The 21,255-nt window shown below is 34.7% G+C and overlaps 1 protein-coding gene across 3 annotated transcripts in view; it reads right to left on the reverse strand.

Annotated features, from left to right (window-relative positions):
- Positions 1 to 7,214: 7,214 nt before the first annotated feature.
- Positions 7,215 to 21,255, reverse strand: part of MGAT4A (alpha-1,3-mannosyl-glycoprotein 4-beta-N-acetylglucosaminyltransferase A) — a 151,948-nt gene continuing 137,907 nt past the window's right edge. For 2 of the 3 annotated variants that reach the window (XM_072614605.1, XM_072614606.1), the window contains 7 exons: positions 20,429 to 20,559; positions 17,862 to 17,969; positions 17,507 to 17,700; positions 11,490 to 11,568; positions 9,320 to 9,386; positions 8,713 to 8,825; positions 7,215 to 8,558 (listed from right to left, as the gene is read on the reverse strand). In XM_072614605.1, the coding sequence (XP_072470706.1) occupies positions 8,532 to 8,558; positions 8,713 to 8,825; positions 9,320 to 9,386; positions 11,490 to 11,568; positions 17,507 to 17,700; positions 17,862 to 17,969; positions 20,429 to 20,559 (719 nt within the window). In that variant the 3' untranslated portion in view covers positions 7,215 to 8,531. Of the gene's footprint in view, positions 8,559 to 8,712; positions 8,826 to 9,319; positions 9,387 to 11,489; positions 11,569 to 14,391; positions 14,566 to 17,506; positions 17,701 to 17,861; positions 17,970 to 20,428; positions 20,560 to 21,255 lie in introns of those variants that run through there. The other variant, XM_072614607.1, reaches the window with a different exon arrangement.

Consider the following 21,255-nt stretch of genomic DNA (forward strand, 5'->3'; position numbering starts at 1 on the left):
CATATTCTCTCCTACCTCTTGTTTGGACTATTGTTAACAACGTCTTCATTGGTCTTCCCGCCACCATTCTAATTTATCCTCCTCTCAAGCTGCAAAAGTTTCTAAGGCATAGAACTGACCTTATCATTTCCCTGCTCAAAAACTTTTAGTGGTATTCTATTATCTCCAAAATAAAATGCAAATTCCTTGGCCTGGAGTTTAAAGACTGTCAGAATTTTGCTTCCATCTAGCTTTCCAGTTCTGTTCCACACTATTTGCCCTTCATGTGTTTATATGAACCAACCAAAGGGGGGAAATACTCACTGTTCTCCAATTTAGCATATAATTTCCTACCAATGTATATTGGTATAGGTTGTCCCTCCTTCCTCGTGTCAGGGCACAGCTCAGATATCCCCTCCAGAGGCCATACCCAGCACCCCCATATCTTACTTCTTTCTCACCTCTGACTTGCTGAGAGTTTTTTGGCTGACTTCTTTTTTGACCCTTCATTTCCTATTGTTAGGATTAACCTCTTGGAGGGAATGGACTAATTGGTTTTTATTTATATCCCTAGTACTTAGTACTGTGCCTTGCATATGGCTAGTTACTATTTGGTTGACTTGAATATTGAAAAATCCAACATTTGAGTTTTTAAAAATCAATTCTAGGATGAACACAGTGACTCCTGTGAAAAAGATGTGGGATTTTAATGAATTGCAAGCTCAGTAGGAGTAAACTGTTCTTTGGCAGCCAAAACAACTAATAGGGTTTTAGCCCCTTGTATTAAATAGACATGTGTTGTGTGGAATTGGGGGAAGAGAGGTGTAGATGGGATTGATAATTAAAATAGGGATTGGATTTATGGTCTTGGTGTCTTCTAGTTCTGAATCTGTAATTTACTGTCAAACCACTTGATGAGAATGGTAACTAGATCTCGATACTATATTTTAGAAAGGACTTTTATATGCTGTGATGCATGTTGGAAGGAGTGGAAACTGTGCTGTATGAGAATTGAAGGAACTTATGGTGTTTAACCTGGAAAAGACATTGGAGGACAAGATGACCATTTTCATATAAGGTCATAAAGACCTGTCAAGCCTGAATCTTAGCTACATCTACCTCACTTTATACACTATGCATCTGATTTATGAACTTCATGATTACATTATCTATTTTGGGCTCCATATCTGTTTAGTAGCCTACTGAAACCCTCTAGGTCTTTATTTGACATATTATATGGAGAGATTATACTGACTGCTTTTGGGCAAAACGTAATTTCCACCAATAGAGGCCATCATCAAGTCATCTGGTTCAGGACTGAGTGACCTGGAAATTCAGATGGAGTATGATTTCTGAAGTGGGAATAGACAGAAAACATATGGAATCTATTGAAATGGAAACAGACTTCAGGGATGATAGAACTAGAGATTATAGAGAACATAAATTCATTACCATATATGGGCAGCAAGGTACAGAATGAGTGCTGGTCTTGGGAGTCAGGAAAACCTGCATTCACATCCTTCCTTAGACCCTTGGTAGTTTTGTAACCTTGGGCAAGCCACTTAACCCCAGTTTCCTCATCTGCAAAATGAGGATAATCAAGTCTTCTTTGTAGAGCATAATGAGCATGAGATATGTTTAAAGCCCTTTGGAAACCTTTAAGTGCAAACCATTACTTCAGCACAGTAAGTAAAAAAGTACAATTTCATGTACATCAAAAATTGTCTTTACTTGCTAAGTGAATATGCTTCAGTCAAAGCAGTCAGAAGCAGAAAGTCAGTGCAGAATATCTAAAACCTGTGGGAAGTCTACCTTCATTCATGAACGATCAGAGACACTGCTGGGGTGGGGGAATGGATAAATTGTATAGCAAATCTGCCATCTCATTTAGTACTTGAAAAGTCCAAAGACATAGTAGGTTTGGATGGACACTGTTAATCTAAAACCTAACCTGGTTTCTAATCCCTACACAGTTGGAGCAAAAACAGTTTTTTAAACAACTGTGTCAGCTACTTCTACCTGAGGCTTGACTCTAGTTTCCATAGGATATGAAATCTGTTGAGTACAACAAAACCTTGCTTGTAGTTTTGAGTGATAAAGACAAGAAGATGGGTCAACAAATAGGGTACTAAGAACTAAGGAGACCTGCTGCCCTTTACATTTGTGTAGATTGAAAAGATTTAGAAGTATATAACTTTTCTAGCCATTTTAAAATCCTTCTCTGTGTTCTTATATCTACTGGCAGGAGAATCCTTTAAATTCATCAGGAGAATTGTGTGTTTGTTTCATTAACAAAGTAGGGGAGAATGTGTGAATCTGTGTGCCCTTTGATAAGGAACTTGGGAAAGGAAAAGAGTTGGAAAATAGGGTTTTGGCTATGGTAAAGGCAGAAAGGCTTTGATGGAAAGTGGGTGAACCTGGGATTGGTGTTACCTGAGAAACTGGAACAAGTAGGAAACACCTGTTCCCCCTACACTGTACTTTATAGGGCTGAGTAAAATCAAAGGATGTGATACTGTGGACGCACTCGGAAATTAAGAATCTCTGCTTATGGAAGGTTTCATGTTTTATTCTTTGATACTAAATGAGATAAATAATTGTCACTGTTTTAGAAATGATGTGATTATAAATGCAGTGTTCTGAATTTTTATCACCCTCTCCTTCCCCCTCCCCCCATTCACCCAAAGAACATCCAGATTTGTAAGGTATATTATATGTATGTCTCCCTTTATGATGTGGATGGAATCTGGAAAAGACCATTAGAAAAATAATTTTGGTAAATACCTGTGAGGTGTAAAGAAACCCTGCAGGGAATGCTTTTGATAAAATAAAGGACCATTGTGCAGTATGAATCTTTTTTTTTTTTAATCCCTAGTTCCATTGTGGGAATTCAGTGAGAAATTAATTTCCCCATAGAAACAATGGTAAGTAATTGGTAGGTAGATTTTTGTGGACTTACCTAGGTTGTTGTGGATCTGTTCTGTGACTTGAAACATCTGACCAAACTAAAACATGGTCATTCCTATAGGAAAAATGTGTTTGTTTGTAGCTTGGAACTCCCCTCCCAACCAGGCCTTATGTACTATTCCTATGAAAAGGACATCTGTAATTTAGCTGTTTAGATTTTGGGAACTCTGTGTCAGTTTGTTTTTGAATATAAATTCTGTGTTTACATTTACATGTATAGCTATTAAACTGTATTAACAAAAACACAAAATAACCTGTAATCTGAAACAAAAAGAATGTAAATTATTGTAAAAGTTTTTAACTTATTTTTAATTCCACTACCGAAGATGCATATGTACATTAGTTTAAGAGTATACATTTGTCCTCTTGTGAATTCAGCTTTCTTAAAAGGAATGAACGCAAATGTTAACCATTAATTATACTGACATTAAATATAACAAGGATTTTTTGAAAAATTTACTCATCACCAAAGTCTAAAGATGGCATAGTAGCACGTATTGATTGATCGCCACATTTGTTTTTATAACTGAAAATGGGTGTTACATTAAAATAATGCCACCAGTATTTTGTGATGTGAATCATTGAGAGTGTTCGACAAATGGAGAAGGATCCATTTCATCAATGAGGAGTAATTGTGATGTGCCCCAAGAGTCCTAAATAAAGACTACAACCAAAGTCTACTGGTTTCATCCTCTTGCCTCTATACCTTAGGTTCATCTCTGGGATAGAATACTTTTTGCATATCTTCTCCTGTTTGTTGTGGCCATCAGATGAGATTGATGTGTGTGATTTTGTGACCATAAAATGCTATGTAACCTATGTTTCATATTACAGTGTTTTATTAGAATGAACCTTGAATTCTGCTTGAATTTTTAAAAAATTCTTTATTTCAAATACACATGGACAGCTGTGGCACAGAAAGAACAGTGATGAAAGGCACAATCGACATCACCCATTATCAGGTTTTCAATTTATAGCAGCAAGATTTCAAACAAAGATCAACTACCGATAAAAATCCAACAGATACTCAAAGGATTACTGCAGATACTGCACAATTGAGTAATGAGGACATGTAAGGGAAACATGGATCACATTTTGGAAGAAAAGCCTCTTGTAGAACCTGTCAAGTAAAGATTCCATAGGGAAGATCTCTCCAAATGTTATCTTCTTAAAAAAGGAAAAATTTCTCCAAATGAAGAACTGAAATAAGGTCCACGTTAAAATTTTTTTTACTTAAAAAAAAAAAAAACTATGTTCTAAACAAATTTCATTTTATATTCCCCTATGCCCAAACAGAAAGTTATTTGCTGGCAGTGCATCTTACAGTACTGTTAACTATCGGCCATTTTTAAGGCTCAGAAAAAGTATTTCCTCAAAAAGTATTTTTACCAAATCTTGGCAAATACTGAGTTTTAAGGGAAAATAAAATGTAATCTCAACTGAACTCTAAAGCATCAATTCTAGCATTGGCTACCAATTTAAGGGCATAACTAGAAGGTGGTAATACTCAAATACCCTTGCTAACAATCAAGGATATTAAAAACATTTCTTTGCAGAAAGCATCCATATTGTTTACACAAACTTTTTAAAAACATCATTTCCCCATTTAAATAACTTATGAAAGAGGCACTATACTAGGGCCTGGAATCAAAAGATTAAAAAATATATAACATTTTCTGCTTTTACAGAGCTTACAATCATCAAGAAAATGTTCATATACTTTGGAAATACTTTACGTTGAAATGTTTTTATTTACCTTTCCTGAAACAAGAAGCTAGAGAACTTTCTCATAGTGTGATCTAATACAATAGACATCCTTCTTTTGAAATGGGCCAAAATATCACTGATATATGTGACAAATAAAATCCTACTTCTCAAGAGCATGAGTGCATTATTTTCTTGTAGCATAAATGGGCACATGCATTAATAAAGCAGAAAACATTGACTTATTGCAGCATTTATCAAATCCAGTCATTTCAAGACCATTTTTTAAAAAGCAACAAATTAAAAAACTTACGCTTTTAGGAAAATTGAGTGAACTTTTTGAATGGTGTTTTTGGCCACATTATTAGTAGTTATTCTTTTATTTACTTTATTTCTGTATTTCTCACTATATGAATCTAGAGGGTATGGCAATATTAGATGCACTCAAAAATAACAGATATGACAAAAGAATATCATTAGGCATATGAAGTAATTGATTTATGGGTATTGTGAACAGTTTCCAACATACAAAGTACAGGAAGTATAGAGACAAATATAAAATAACCAAATGTTAGTTCTTTCCTCCAAGTCTTTCAATATAGTCTGAACACTGCATAGCGTAAAATAATTTTTGTGAATTTACTATTCCAAATATGGTTGTCTAAAATTCAAAAATGGGTTTAGACAATAATTGTTCAAATTCAAGAGTAGTCTTAATTAGTTAATGATTACTGTATCCTCTAAGAACTTAATCATATACTGTCCTTTCCAGAAAGAAAGAGTGTACTTTTTTATCTGTTGCTAACACAAATTCTGGGGTCTTGTAACCATACTATGCTCCAACATTTAATAAGGATGTACTAATAATTTTCCACCAGCAATCTCTGGTTATTGATCTCCCAATTAAGCCTCTATAATGTTCATGGGAGAGAATGTACAGGATAAAGCTTTAGGGATATGATTTCTAGGTCTTGACATGTGTCATATGTGCCAGAGACACAAGCGTTTCTGAATATCCAACATGACTTGCTTTTCTGTCTCACTTTCATGATAGTCTTTCTTAAAACTACTATTTCTGAGTAACCAATCTTTCTTAGAAAAGGCAGTCTTCAGTTTTGTTACTTTATAAAAAAATCTAACTCTTCCCAAAACAACACTGTATGGGAAGCTTTTTTCACTTAAAATACATTTAATATAATTTTCTAATAGCTTTCACCACTAGATCTCAGATGCAAATTATATATACATATATGTGGTCGTATGCTTTGACCTTGAGTTATCAGTGCAACTAAAATGTTCCTGTTAGCACACTCTGTATCTAAATGTCTTCTGACTGACAAATGGGAAAGCATACATCACCAGGTTCTTGTTCTGAATATAAAACTATACCATTGCTCAACATAAACAAAAGGTTTGAGTCATGATAAACGTTCGCCTATTCTTCAAAATCCAGATAGCTTGCCTTCAAGTTACCTCTTACTAGAACAGAGTAATGCCTTTTACACTTTAAAACCTAACCTCACTGAAGAACTAAACTGTAATTTACAGGGATCTTTGTGCCATGCTGGAGAGAGCCCTTAATTTGTGAAGGACCTGCACTAGAAGTAGGAGAAACAATGAACAAATCAACCGAGTATTTATTGAGCACCTTTGCGCCTAGTGCTTTGTGTGCTAGGCATCTTGGAGTATACAGGAACAAATCAGGGGAAAGGATTTGGCAATAGAACCTGTGATTTCATTAGTATATGGAACCCCAAACTCCCTTTACTCCAGATCTGCACTTTCACTGCCTAGAGCTTGAGGGGTTAAGTGATTACATCATGCTGCCTCTTACAGAGAGGAGGTGGGAGGAGAAAAACAGGCAGAAAAAGAGGAAGAGAAAGTGATTCATGAAAGAAAATGCATGTAACAGACGCTCGCCAAGAGCTGAAAATCTAGTAGAGAAGACAAAAAATTTTAACATGTCTGAAATGATGGCAAGAACTTAAAACTTCTGATTTAAATGTACAACTATGAGGCACAGTATAACTAATGGGAGTTCAGAAAACATAAGTAATTGATTGGTAGAGGCTTCAAGGAGAAGGAGGTGGGATCTAAGCTGTTATTTAACCAATAAGGATCCCAGGAAAGGGGATGGGGAAGACTACCAAGGCTGACTGGAATGAATTTTAAAATGGCAAGGTGCAATAGCAACCATACATGCTTCTCAATGCTCTTCTTTAAGTTTCTCAATCTTGTCACAAAGTAGTTTATTTAAATAATAACTCAGCTGGTAGAGGCTGTATTTGAGGGGATCTTGACACTTGGAATGATACTATTAACTCTGTAACAGTCAATTAAGAAGACGCCTCATACGCCACAAACATCTAAAAAATTTTTCTTCCTTTTCAAATCCTCTACTTTAGGAATTTTGGCTAAACTGACTCAGAAATAACTAAACCCTAAGGCAAAATTTAAACTGAACTTGGACATTAGCATCTTTAAAAAATAAAATCAGGAAAAAAATTTTGGCAGGAAGTTAGAAGCAAGAAAACCAATATGAAATGAATCAAAATATTTGCATCTTGCATCATCCTTAGACTTTCAGCTTCTTTAATAAAAGAAAAAGTTTTACAAAGATAATTTCTGAAGTTGATTAAAAAACAAAAACCCACACTAAATAGTACTTTTGGAATTACATGTAAATCAATTATGCAATTATATTTCTTGGACACAGGTTACAAATTTAAAATGCAAATTAAATCAGTGGAGAAATACAATTTGTTTGCAACAGTACCTTTCACTAAAAATCTGTCACATCATTTGTCTTTAAATTTGTAAATACAGTAACATTTCCTAGAAAAAAATTTGATACAAGTGTTACAAAAAAATTTTTCCAAACTTATAAAACATGAATGTATATATCTAGGTAATATTTAATGAAAGGAATATTGAGTTGATTACAAACATCAAAAAGAAAATACAACTTGTTTCAATGCATAACAGGGAAACATTAAGCCTGTTAATTTTATTTTTTATGTATATTTGTATGCTAAAATTTAACAAACTGCTTTGTATATGGCCTTACCCCGTACACGGTACAGTGTTACAGCCCACACAGAAACTAATCTTCAAAGCAAGGGGATTTAAGGAATGATGATGCCTTGGAAAATACACTATTTCAGATCCTTTAGGATACAAAAGTACTTCATTTAGGAAATCCACCTGGAATTATTTATACTGGCAGTACATTTGAAAAGACATTACCATTTGAAATGTTTTCATTTTCAAAGAAAAATACATAAAACTTAAAAAAGCAAGGTGTAATCTGTTTTTAAAAAGTAATTCAAAGTTTATGCACCAAAATATTTACTCCTCAAATAATTTCAATAAATTAAATTAATGGTTTTCTGTATATTTATATTTATACATATATATCCCTGATAATCTATAAAAGGGGGTTTGCAATAGTAAAATAAATGAAATCCAAAAGTACCCCCTTCATAAAATGTATTTAACATTCTTCTTATATTGAAGGAATATGTACACCTCTTATGTATTAGGAAAATACCAAAATAATACAAGACAATACTAACACAATGTGAAAAATGTACAAATGATGTTCAAATAAAGGACTTAGGCTTCATGTGAATAATATGGATGGATTAATTCTCTGAATTGATCTGACCAAAAGGCTTAATACAATCTTATCTACAGTAGATTTCACAAGAGGTAGTGTTCAAGTGAAATACAAAAGAGAATAGAAACATGCTTCATTGTCTTGAATTTTTTCTAACATGTTTTTCTTAAAGAACAATCTTACACGGAATCAATTTCAGAGCTGAAAAGTCCCTTTGAGATCGTTTTGTCTGAAATGAGCTTGACTTCCTAAGAGAACTTGGTCAATTTGGAACCTTTTTAATATGAATCTGAAATAGAGAATTTTAAGTTAATTTGTAAAAGCAATAAATTCTAAATTCTTTAAGTACAATATCAAAGTCTTAAGGTAAAAGGAATTTGAAATCTTTTTGAAAAGATACAAACACTCCCCACTGATTTCACTAAATTAAAGAAGTATCTCACCTCATTAAGTACAGCCCAAACAGCAGAATTCTGTATAACTGAAAGACGGAAGGCTGAAATGGGGTTCAGACTGGGATCCACCATTCCTTCTGCCACACCACCTTCAAATTTTCCTTCAAAATAAAAAGTGTCACCAGTGAACAGACTGATGAATTGAAACATGAAATAGGACTGAATATTTAACTGAATAGATGGGCTTATTATCATGCCAACAAAATTAAGACATATATAATTTGCCTCTAACCTTTAAAATTCTAAATTTCTCAAGTACACAATGCTAATTTACCAGAATTTTGATTTTACATCTGAAATTTTTACTAGAAAGCAAAATTCCAAAACAATAAAAATAACCAATATAAGATTCATAAATAACCATAACCTTATAGGTTTTTTAAATGACTGAATCCTGATTATTCTAAGTGTATAATAAAATATTGCCCCAAAGGAAGTAAGTTTACATTTCAAGAATAAATCCACATAATCAATAAACATTTTTAGGCACCTGCTACATGCTTGTTGGCAATAACAATACAAAAGTTTGACAGTATTTGCACTCAAGAAGTTTGCATGAGAAAATGAGTTTTTACTAATTAATGGTATATGTTACCTATTCTGACATAACCATCTTCTAATTGATTATCTTTGGTTTCTTTGCTTGTTTCCAACTCTTCACCCTAAAACAGAAATATTCATTATGAAAATAATTACTTATGCAAAAGAACAGCAAAGTACTCATTACCATATACTAAAAGTATATAAAGATCCCCCGTATTTTTTTAAAAAGGCTTCATTAAACGAATTTGATCTTTATGTAACTTTTTAAAAAATTAGCCCAAACCTTAAAAAAACCCCTTCAGGTCTTGTATAATTAATTTGGAATGTAGAAACTTTAAAATTATAATAATGCTTTTTATAATAAATTAATAAATGGAAAAGGGTCAAGGCCCTCTGTATGATATGTGCAAGGGACATAAATACATCTATGAAGGAATACCAGCCCACAGGGAGAGACTAATAAGGGACAAGTGACCTATGAGGTATATTTTTGCAATGATCAGGAAGGACTAGGACTAAGGAAAATGCTACCAGAGCAATGAAGAGGTCACTGGTGACTTCTGACAGCAGTTTCAGGCCTGCAAGAAGTAGTAGTGTAGTAGGCTCTGTGATAGAGGGAATAATAGGGACAAGAAGTTTTTGTTGATTTTTTAGAAGAGATGAAACCTGACATGTCTGTTGGTACAAAGATACTGAGTGAGGGATGGTACTGAGGACAGAAATATAGGGATTAGCCTTGGCAAGAAGAAGGGCTATCATCATCTGAGCACAGAATGAAGGAAGAAAATATAAGTGAAGAGGTTGAAAAGCAGAGATAAAAGGCAACTTAGAATGACTGGTATTGATTCTAAATGAGTAGAGTAGGAGGCATTGAAAAACCTCAGGAGTAGGAGAAGCAGAGCACTTGGTCAGAGATAGAAGAAAAGCAAGGCATGCCATGCATGAGGACAAGCCCAGCTGAGGTTGGATAACATGAATTTGGAATGGTCCCAATTCCATTTTGTGACTTTTCCCCAGCAGTTTTCTGCTGATGTTGAAGTTGTTAAGGTAGATGTTGGGAGTGACCCAAAACTAAAATTAGCAGTGCATGAACAATTGAAGGTTGGAGGACAAAATCTTACAGAATTAAACAAGTATTGGTTTCAGACTGTGGAGAGAGGGAAAAAAATCAAAACGGGTGTTATGGACTGGAAAAACAAGAGTTAAGAACCAGAGATTATGGTGAGGTCAAAGAACTGGCTTTAAAGGAGTTAGATGAAAACTAAAAACACATAAATCAATAAATCTGAAAGAAAAATTTTAAATAGTTAGAAAAAAGGACAAGTGGAAGGGCAGGAGACTGTGATCTCAGAGGTGGACCTCAAAGTTCCAAGTACTGGAGATAGAACAGTTTTGAGTGGTAGTAAATCTAAGACGGAAAGCTGTAAGTAGAGGTGGAGGCCAGGGTGTTGGAAAGGTCACAAAGGTGAACGATGGAGTCCCAAATCATAAGAGAAAGGTCTCTGATCACAAAAGTACCTAAAAAGGTTCGATGAAATGAACTTCAAAGGAGAGAGTAATAAATGACTGGCAAAGAGTGAGTGTCTGGAAGAGCCAAATGAGAAAATCAGGAGAATGGCCCAATGTGCCAGGGGTTTATGAAGAGGATCAGCTGGCATGAAAAGGTGGGAGAAAAGAGAAGTCGTCCAAGGTTCTAAAGCTGCTTCTATTTTGAATGTCTCAGGTGGAAGCCTCCTTAGTTCAACTGCAGGAGGAAAAGTCAAGACTTGTGTTGCCTTTTCCCCATCATCCAAGTGCCTGAGGTGAAGAAGGCTTCTGCTGACAGTGCCTCCCTAATAGAGCCCTCTCTGATGAGTACAGTAGGAGGGAGAAAGGGTGAGGACACAGGTCACTTTATCATGTGTAACAATCATTAAAATTACAATGCAATTGGTCTAGCTGCAACAGGTGAATTAAACTAAAACAAAAAGGAAGATCCATTTTAATTTTATAAGAAGTTCCAGGCTCCTTTCTTTTGAGCAAAACTTAGGCCCCTTCTCTTTCATAAATGAGGAAAATAGACTTACTCTATATTTTATAAGGTCAACAATTATCACTACTGAGATTTTCAATCAAAAGAAACAGCTTGTTTTATCTTCTGCCAACAGTCTCCTATGAATCAAATCTCTGCTATTGTACTTGGTTCTTAAGAAAGGCTGAGTGAAAAAAAAATCAAGTCATACCTTAAAAGGCAAAACTTCCACAGTTGTATTTATCAGTATATCTCCTGGATGTTCTGGATTGCCACTCTGGAACAAGTAGCTATTAAAAAAATAAATGTTGCATATGATAGTATTTTGGGACATGCTAGGAATTGATAAATGGAAAACTAATAAATGAAGATTTTAGGAAAGAACTAAGCTGTATGTCAGGGATTATACACAAGAGATAAACTGCAAACTATTTTAATTATTTTATAGATTCACAGGTTAAGACCTGAGGGCAACATTTTAATAATTCCTGTCATCGAAAAGGGAAATGTTTACTGATTAATATAAAAGCAAACTTGTAGATTTTATGTTAAATAACTTTCATAAGAGTAAAGCTTGGGGAATTTCAAAGTAACTTCAAAAAGAAAAGTAAAATGTTGATGGCAGTAACACTACCAACTCACACTCAACAAGAATATTTCACTACATTCGACACCTGGTTACGGCACTTTCAAGGTTGGTTTTATATAGGTCAAGTAATGTTAGTACCAAATGAAATAAAATGGAATTGAATTCCTCTCTTCCAACAATTTTAAAAATTGTAGACCACTGTACTAAGTAAGCCCTGGAGTCTGTTTATTAATTTTGTGTTTACAGAACTGTTTGTGTGCTGTCTCTCCCATTATTCTGTGAACTCCTGGAGAGCAGGGACTGAGTTGGGGTTTTGTCTCTGTTTTCTTTCCTAATATCCTTAGAGCTTATTAGCCCAGTGTCTGGCATCCGGTTGTGGTTTAATAAATGCCAGTTGATTTAATTTGACTGTATGTTTTTTACATTCAATAGAAACTAGGAATGAAGGAAGTATTTTATCCCCTTTTATATCTGCAGTTGTATTTTTACAGGTAGTTACTACCTTGTTACCACTCAGTTCTAGAGAATATTAATAATTATCTACTTCTCAGAAAACAACACAGACCAGTCTTCCAGAATATATTTTGACAAATATTGAATGCTACATGTAAACACAACCTTCTTCTGTTTGTAAATATGAAATAATTTTGATCACTGGCTTAAAATCACAAAGGGAAGATCTTTTATCAATTAACTGCTCTTTTTTGAGAATTCAAATTCCTACATTGGAAACTTTGCTGTAATTTGTCATTTTAAATCCTACCTAGAGCTTGCGAGTAATACTTAAAATATTATGTAGATATGAATTTTATTATCTTTTTGAGAACCTCTGAAATCTTTACCTCACTTTTCAAGGGAAAACATCCCTGACTTCTCATGCCAGAAGAGCTGCTTCTCATCAGAATCCTCCCAAGCCTATTTCTTATGTAGCAGAATTTTCCTCTGTTGAAATTCTAGGTGTTTAAGGCTTTAAAGGCCGGCTATGTTTGGTAGAAATTGTGTGACAACTGGCGTACGTGGACTTGACTGTTTTTTGTTGTTATTGTACAAATTCTGGCACTTTCCCACAAATTCTAATGAAAATTACCTTTGTACTATATACATCCTTAGGTTATTATTATATTTTAAATAAAACTTGTTCACCTACATTAATCCAGCTCTTCAAAATAATTTCAGCTTGGTGGAGGGAGGGGTGGACCTGCAATTTCATTAGTATAGTAAATTCCCAGTTTGGAAAGTCCACCAGTGCAGATCAGCAACGTGTGTTAGAAAGTTGGTTGGGAGCACTGGAAGGTTACTAGTCTTAAATAGCCTGTAGTGACCAGAGGCAATATGAGAACCCAGGTCTTTCTGACTCCAAAACCACCACTCTATTCATTGTATCAGGCTGATAGTAAACTATGAGCTACAGAAAATAATATTAGAACAGTGACACCATCATGTCACAAATTTCTGTAAGATTCCTCTTTAAATTTAATGTCTTTAAAACTTTGAGCTTAATACTGTGACATTTTTACTTTGATAATGAGTTTCTAAAATAAAGAAAATTAAATTTTTTTCCCATATTTCATCTTCAAAGTTTCAAAAAGATATATGAGTTTAACAACTCAGGAATTTAATTTTAACCTCGATATTTGTCTTCATAGAGGTGTGTGTGTGTGTGTGTGTGTGTGTGTGTGTGTGTCTGCGTGTGTGTGTGTACACATACGTACTTGCTGAAAACCTTTTTTAAAAGCTTTAAACTCTTCAGTGTTTTGCCCAGGAAAAAAAAATTCACTTCTGATGAAGGTTAAATTACCTATTTTCCAAAATGTAAGAAATCAACCCTTCTCTCCTTTTGACTTAGTTCTCTTTTTTGCTGTAGCACTATGTCATTAATAAATTGATATTTTTCCAGACTAACTTTATTTTTTTTAAATATATTTTTTGAAATTCTAAAAATTAACACCAAAACCACTGTTTTGAACTGCTACATTTTCTAAATTTTCCTGCATTCCTCATCTACTTTATGTTTTCTCACTTTGTCATAGTTTTAAAGATTTCCACTGCCTACCTCCAATGGGTGTTATAAGAAAAATGCTTCATGTATAAAACACTTATGTAAATATTATCTATCACCACATTACCAAATCAATCATACCAAAACTTTTCTTTCATCCAGTACCCATGGAGAAATAATACAAAACTAAATGTAAATGACATGGAGCTAAAGGCTTCCAAATTCAAAAGGGCACAATTGATGCTGATTTAAGTGCTAAATAATCTATTGTCATAAAATCTAGGGTTCATCCCCTGGTGTGAAGTTATGGGAGGACAAGAGTCACAGGATAGGAAGGTTTAGATCTGCACAGTTGAAGGTATTCATCACAGATTTCATTTGAATATATATGGTCTGAAAAAGAATACCCCAACGAGAAATTTCCTTCTATAAAAGAGAAAAGGTGCCAGTGATCAAAAATGCAGATAATTTAGGGACCAATGACTGACTATTAGAGGATCTAATTGAAAAACCTCCAAAACATTGACAGTCATTGTAAAACATTTTAATGACTAAGAAAATATCAAGTTGAATGTATATTATCAATATACATGTTCTGCCTGAGCAACTGAATAACCTCTCCGCTAAAGCAGATGTCACTTGATTCTGTCACTCTGTTCAGCTCCAACCTCCATGTTCCTTTCCCACCTTCCTCAAGACCTGTGGTAGAAAGCAATTATTACTAATTCCATTGCCTATCTACATAAACACACGTAAATATACATACATACTTATATATATACCACATATACATAAGCATACACAAACCTTAGACTATGATTTTATGCTGACATCCCTGCTTCTCAGGAACTAATTTCCTCCTAGCTCCTACCATAACCCACTACTGAGATAAGCACTTCTACTTCCCTCAGTGCCTGTCTTGTTACTCTTCCTCAGAGATGCCCTATAAGTCTATGGGAAAAGGAATAAACCATGAACTCAGGCTAGGGACACTGATCTAATATGAACTGATCAATAAATCCCCTTTTTGGGGATAAGATATTCTCCCCCTAGTTATGATAGGGGATCGTATCTAGTCAAATTAGTTGGATTATGTACCAAACTAGCTGACTAGGAAAGCCACCTCTCCTCAGGGACCTTGGAATCATTGTATGTGCTGGACACAGACCTAATATGGAGGCAGCACCAAGGCATTCAACTCATATTAGGGACTTCTTAGAGCATGGTTGATCACTATTACAACAAATAATCTGAACTAGTTGGTGCTGCACTCATTGAAACTTCTTGTTCTGTGAGACTGTAAGAAGGAGCAATCAAGGAAAGTTAGTTTAGCATGGGGCACAGTCTCACATTTTGCTATACATGTTTTGTGTTGGTGAAGACTGCATCATATCTCAGAATTCAGAAAGCTGAAGTTCAAGACTGATGATACTGACTGAGGTTGCCCCTTTAGGGCTAGGAGGAATGGATTATGGACCTTAGGAGTTCCACTTAATCCTGTTATATACATATATATACATCAATAAAAATGTCTAAACTTGCAATGTAAGTCTCTTGTGTAGTCATTTACCATGTAAATGACTTGTAATATGAACCTGAGCACTGACTGGCTGCTCCTCAGGCTAACACAAATGCTCACAGGGATGATCACAGCCTTGACCTTATCATCACCCAAAACTATTTATCTCCAAGATGCTGACATTTGAAATTCTTCTTTTTGATCATTATCTTCCATCCCTCCTGTTCTCTTCTACTGTTTCATTCCGGAAACTGCTCTTCATACTCATCACAAACCTTGATCCCTCTCCTTATTCTTCTAATCTACTGTTCCTCTTCTAGCTTCATTTGCCTTTCCTTCATAGTCTCAGCCACATTATCCGTCACTTCAACAAGACACTCTCATGCACCTCAAAATCCCTTAGATGCTTCTCTATGCATTGTTCCCACCTGGATAAGCAATCTTATCATCCTGCCTCCTCATCTGCCTCCTCCATAGCCCAATGCTGCTGAAGAAAGTTATGCTTATAATTTAGCTTCTACACTTAACACTTGCCTTTTTTCAATCACCACCAAAAATGAATGGCTTATTTCTCAGGCTGCAATCTCCTTAAAACTACAGACCATAAACAACTTTTGGACACTCTTACTTCCACTGGTTTCTGGGGCGAGGTCTTTCTTTTCCTGTTCTTCTACCTGTATGATTAGTCCTGTCCCCTATAATATTTCATTGTCCCACTCTTGTTCCTTAATAGTGGGTGAAGAAGCTGAAGGCTTATTTCTCAGCCACTCTTCTCTCTCAGTGCTCTATCTTGATGACTCCAATGGGTGGCCTAAGAGGCCAGCACAATCGACTGACTTTCCCTTTCCCCATCCCAATTTACCAGCCCACATGCCAAAAGGTACTGTTCCCTTTCTCTGTTCCTACCCCCACTGTCTGGTTTTCACTAGAAACCAGATACCCACTCTTTCTGGATGATGGCCCCCATGCCCCATCTCATTTCAGACAAACTGGACTACCAGTAGTTCCTATTTTGCCCTATATCCTCCTGCTTCAGGGCAGGCCTTCCCCCATGTTTCAAACACATCCCCACATTATGATTCTTTTTCAGCCCACATCAGTTATCACTTCCTCCTTGAAGCATTAACCTGAGTTCCCAGTTGAAACTGATTTCTCAGTCTGCAGATTTCTTTACCTAGATCTCTCCCCTTTAATTCTTATAACATTCATAGGGAAGGAAAAAACATTAAGTGCCTGGCATTGTATTAAGCACTTTACAACTTATCTTATTTGACCCTCAAAATAGCACTGAGAGATAGGTGCTATCATTATCCTCATTTTCAGCTGAGGAAACAGGGAAACAGATTAAATGACTTGCCCAGGGTTACACAGCTGGTATTTGAGGCAGCAGTTGAACTCACATCTAGCTGACACCTGATTCGGTGGTCTATCCATTCTACCATCTAGCAGCCATAATTCTATCCTGCATATAATTCTTCACATATGGGTCATTCTCCCCATCATTGGCCCATAAGATGCTTAAGGATAGAGATACAGCAGTTTTTCATCTGAATCTCCAAAACATAACACAATACCTTACACATAATAAGACCTTAAGAGTTAATTGAGTTTATTTGAGTATTGCTTTTTCTTAGTATTTTTGTTTCTCTTTTGAAAAACAATGCAGTCTAAAAAATACAAGATAAATCTTCACGTAACCAATGGTATCAAATGAATAGGTTGCTATATTGTACCAACCATAGAAGATAATGGGTATCAATATATAACTACAATCAAATATAATTATAAGTTGGATACAACTGAAGAGTATATGTTGCACAGAATATATGTCACAGAATAGTAGAAAGGTAACAAAAGTAACCAAGATAACAAGATGAGTGAAAATAACTTAGGGAAACTTGTTAAATACAATTTTACAAATGACAGTCAGCTAATCAATTAAAATAAATGAAGCTGACCTTCCAACTGAAGTAATAAGCCTGTTCATTTCAGCATTTCATATGTGTTTTTTATTTAATGTATCGGTTCAAATTCCTTAGATCTCTTATCTCACATATATTTGGAATGCCATAACGAAACAAAAAGTTTGGAGTGTAAGATCAAACAGCAATAATTACTAACCTTTCCACATCAACTGGCTTATCAAATTTAAATAATATGTAGTCCCCAGCAATTGGGGTAACAGCCCAGAAGAAATCCTCTCCCATGTAAGTTTTTTCCAATGTGTGTCCTTGGTAGACCTTCAGAGAAGTAGATACTTCTGCAGGTGGATTTACATGCATTGTGTGAAGTAATGGCTTCAGAAAATCTTTATCCTAACAGACAATTTTTAAAAGACATAGTATTACATGCAATTGGCAACTAAGAGGAAAAGAATGAACTCCCATCCATATAATGAAATTGCACGCGCACACACACACACACACACACACACACACACACACACACACACATATAGTGAAATTAAAGCACTCACTGTGAGTTTCTGAATTTTTCCTTCTAGTGATGAGTGCAAACCAACATGCTGGAAAAGGGAAGGCCTGAATCGAATTCGTAGATTTGATTTTTGCCTATCACAATGTTTCTCAAAAGGAAAAAAAAATTATGTTAGTATATTTGATAGTGTGAACTCTTACTCACCTGAATAATGGAAAACCTATTCTAAAATAAAATCAAATAATTGTTTCATAATTCCATGTTGAACATTTTTCTCAATATCAAAACATTCTTGGATTTGCCTGGTAAATATATGCAATTTTCTGAAAGAAATATTAGCTTAACAAAAAGAGCATGTTGAAATCTACTTTTAATTTGAATCATATTTCAAAAGACCTGAGATTTTGTTTTTAATATTTTAATTATAAATGTTATAATTACCTAATGGTTCACTTCAAAAACAATTACAAATATTTTTGAAACTATAACGAAGAAGAATGTGAAAACCAAAAAAAGCAAACTTTGAGACATTATACCAATCACTAACACATTACAGCCAATAAATGAACTTCAGTCTAATAAAGAGGACTAAAAAGCTCATGGTCATTGTCATTTGAGTAAGTGGAGGGTGTCACTGGTCCAAATTTCCATTGCAGAAGTAACACCAGAGCAGTGCTGTAAGCTGAACCATAGCCAAGATGTTAAAATACTGACCAAAAAATTCTCATGGTGTTAGCAGGCACTGTTTTATCCCATTAGGGAAGGAGTTCTTAAATTTTTTTGACCAATGGACTCCTCTGACAGGCTAGCAAAATCTGTGCCCTCCTAAGAATTTTTAATATTTTTCATAAATATAATTTTATTATAAATATATATTTATGAGTAAATATAATTTTAATAAGTATTTAAATGCATAGAACAAAATACATAGGATTACAAAGGAAACATACTGAAATCATTTTCAAAACATATTTTTTTAAGTTCACAGATCCTAGTTTAAGAACTCCTGCAGTTGGGAAATATAGCATAATTAACCTGATACTCCTTAACTTGGGACACAAATGGAAAAATAAGATAGAACTAAGACCTCAGGTTCTAGACGTCCCAGAGAGAAAGTATTCCTTGGCTAAGGAATTTCGTACACTTTTCCCTCTGTCATCCTCATTTTACACACTACCACCTCCACCACTACCACTTAAACTCAGATGATTTTTGTATTAGATTATTATTTTTAAATTATTGAAAATACAAGTTAGTTACTCAACAACTTAATAGAATAAGTTATTCAATAAGTATTCCTTGCAAAACCTTATAATTAAAAAAGAAACATGGGCTTTGAAGTACATTTTACATAAATCATGTTTTTATGGGATTTCATGTCCAATATATCTCCTGATTTCTGGACAAGAGGAAGAGACACCTGAACTATGCAAAAAACTATGCAAAAAAGGAAAAGCAAGAGGGTGCAGTCTATTGGACCACTTTTTCTTTAAGATACCAGATGGACCTCAAACAATTACTTACACTAATCTAGCTCAGTTTCTTTACGTATTACCAGTTGTATTCTTATTATCAAATAAACAGCACAGGGTGCTCATCTCTCTGAGACTTCAATAAGTAGAAATATTTGTTTTTCTCATTGGGAAAATGGAAAAATCTGCTTGTGAAGCATACACAGTTTAGAGTGAGGACTTAAGGCAGCGACTCTATAATTGTTGGCATGTGAAATAGCATGGTGCAGTGTAAAGAATGATGGACTGGGAATCAGGAAACACAAGTTTTAGTCCTTTCTTCTCTTCCAGCTGTTATGACCTTGGGTACCATCACTTAATCTCTCTCTCTGGGTTTCAGCTTTCTAATCTGTAAAATGAGGGGAATTGGACTAGATGAACATTAAGATTCTTTCAAATCCTAATGTTGTATTGGTCTACATTTTTTTAAAAAAATCAATTGAATTATATTTTAAAAAATTAACTGAAAACTGCAGAACTGAATTCTATCAGAGATTTCCCATCTATAGTATGTGTACTCCTAGGAGGTATAAGAAACTTGCCAAAATGGTACAGGGAATATCTGTAAATGACTATATTATCTTATTAAAAATAAGTGATTTTTAAATTTCTTATATGCATAAACATGGTAAACTATGAGAATTTCCTTCCTTCCATACGGAATAGGGGGTATGAAATGGTTGAGTGAAAGCCAAGGGGTATAAGGACCAAAAAAGTGTTGGGAACCACTGTGCCATGTACATCCTACCCTTGGACCTGGTGATGTTGGAAAGGGAAAGGTTAAAAAAGAAATAAAAGGCTACACTGACACCTGTTGACCACTAGAGGGAAGTGTACAAAAAAGAAAAGGGCTTCAGCAAGTCAAGCAAATTTCCTAGATCCTTACTAAATGACACAATTTTTAAAAAAATAACTTTTCAAAAGTCTTATATGCAAATGCAGTTTTATCTATTTCAATTCCAATCTCTACTGTGGATTCAGACAGGACTTTATTAATAAGTCTAAGTTTTCACATATCACATTTCTAAACCAGTGAAAAATCCTTAAATAAAATACATTACAGAACAAGTGTTATTTTTATAAGAAATTAACTTACTGCATCTTTTTCAGGATTGCAGACTTTCACCCAAAGTATATGGTCTAAAAGCCAATCAATAGGTTTCTCCTTGTAAAACATAAATATGAACTCTACAATCAAAGTGATATCTGATGCTTGAAACATTTTACCTAAAAAAAAAAACAATAATAAGTTAATGAAATATAGAGCTTTGTTGTAGGACCTCTTAAAACAAGATTCCTTAAACCTTTGTGTCATGTCCTTTTGGCAGTCTATTCAAGCCTAAGGCCCTCTAAATAGAAAATTATTTTTTTACATGCATAAAACAAAATGCACAGGATTACAAAGGGATGCAAACAAGTATTTATTAAGTACCTCCTATGTGCCAGGCTCTGTGCTGACTGCTTTGCAAATATTATCTCACTTGACATACTGAAACAGTTATCAAAATAACTTTTTAAAACAAGTTTACAGACCTTAAGTTAAGAACTTAGGCCTTAAACTCAGCTGGCAGAATTCATTTCATAGGGTCTGATTTGTGGTACCTATTACCATTCTTATTCTACAAATAAAAATGTTTGTCTTTTGACATTTTTCAACTTCAAATGCTAACCTTTCTCACTGGGGAATGTAAATGAGTTGATATTACTTAAATATATATATAATTTACACATTTATATATGGCTACTACAGAGAAGGTGCTGACCAGCACTGGTGGAAGATGTTTCTCTATCTAGAGTTCTCCTTATCCATGGAATCGCAGGATGATGCCTCTCTCCACTGTAATAATGAAAGGCCTTTCTGTCTTTGTTAAGGGATTTGGATGGCCAGAGGACCCCCAGTTAACTTGGGCTTTACGAACTTCC

Source organism: Notamacropus eugenii, chromosome 5 (genome assembly GCF_028372415.1).
Source record: "Notamacropus eugenii isolate mMacEug1 chromosome 5, mMacEug1.pri_v2, whole genome shotgun sequence".
NCBI lineage: Eukaryota > Metazoa > Chordata > Mammalia > Diprotodontia > Macropodidae > Notamacropus > Notamacropus eugenii.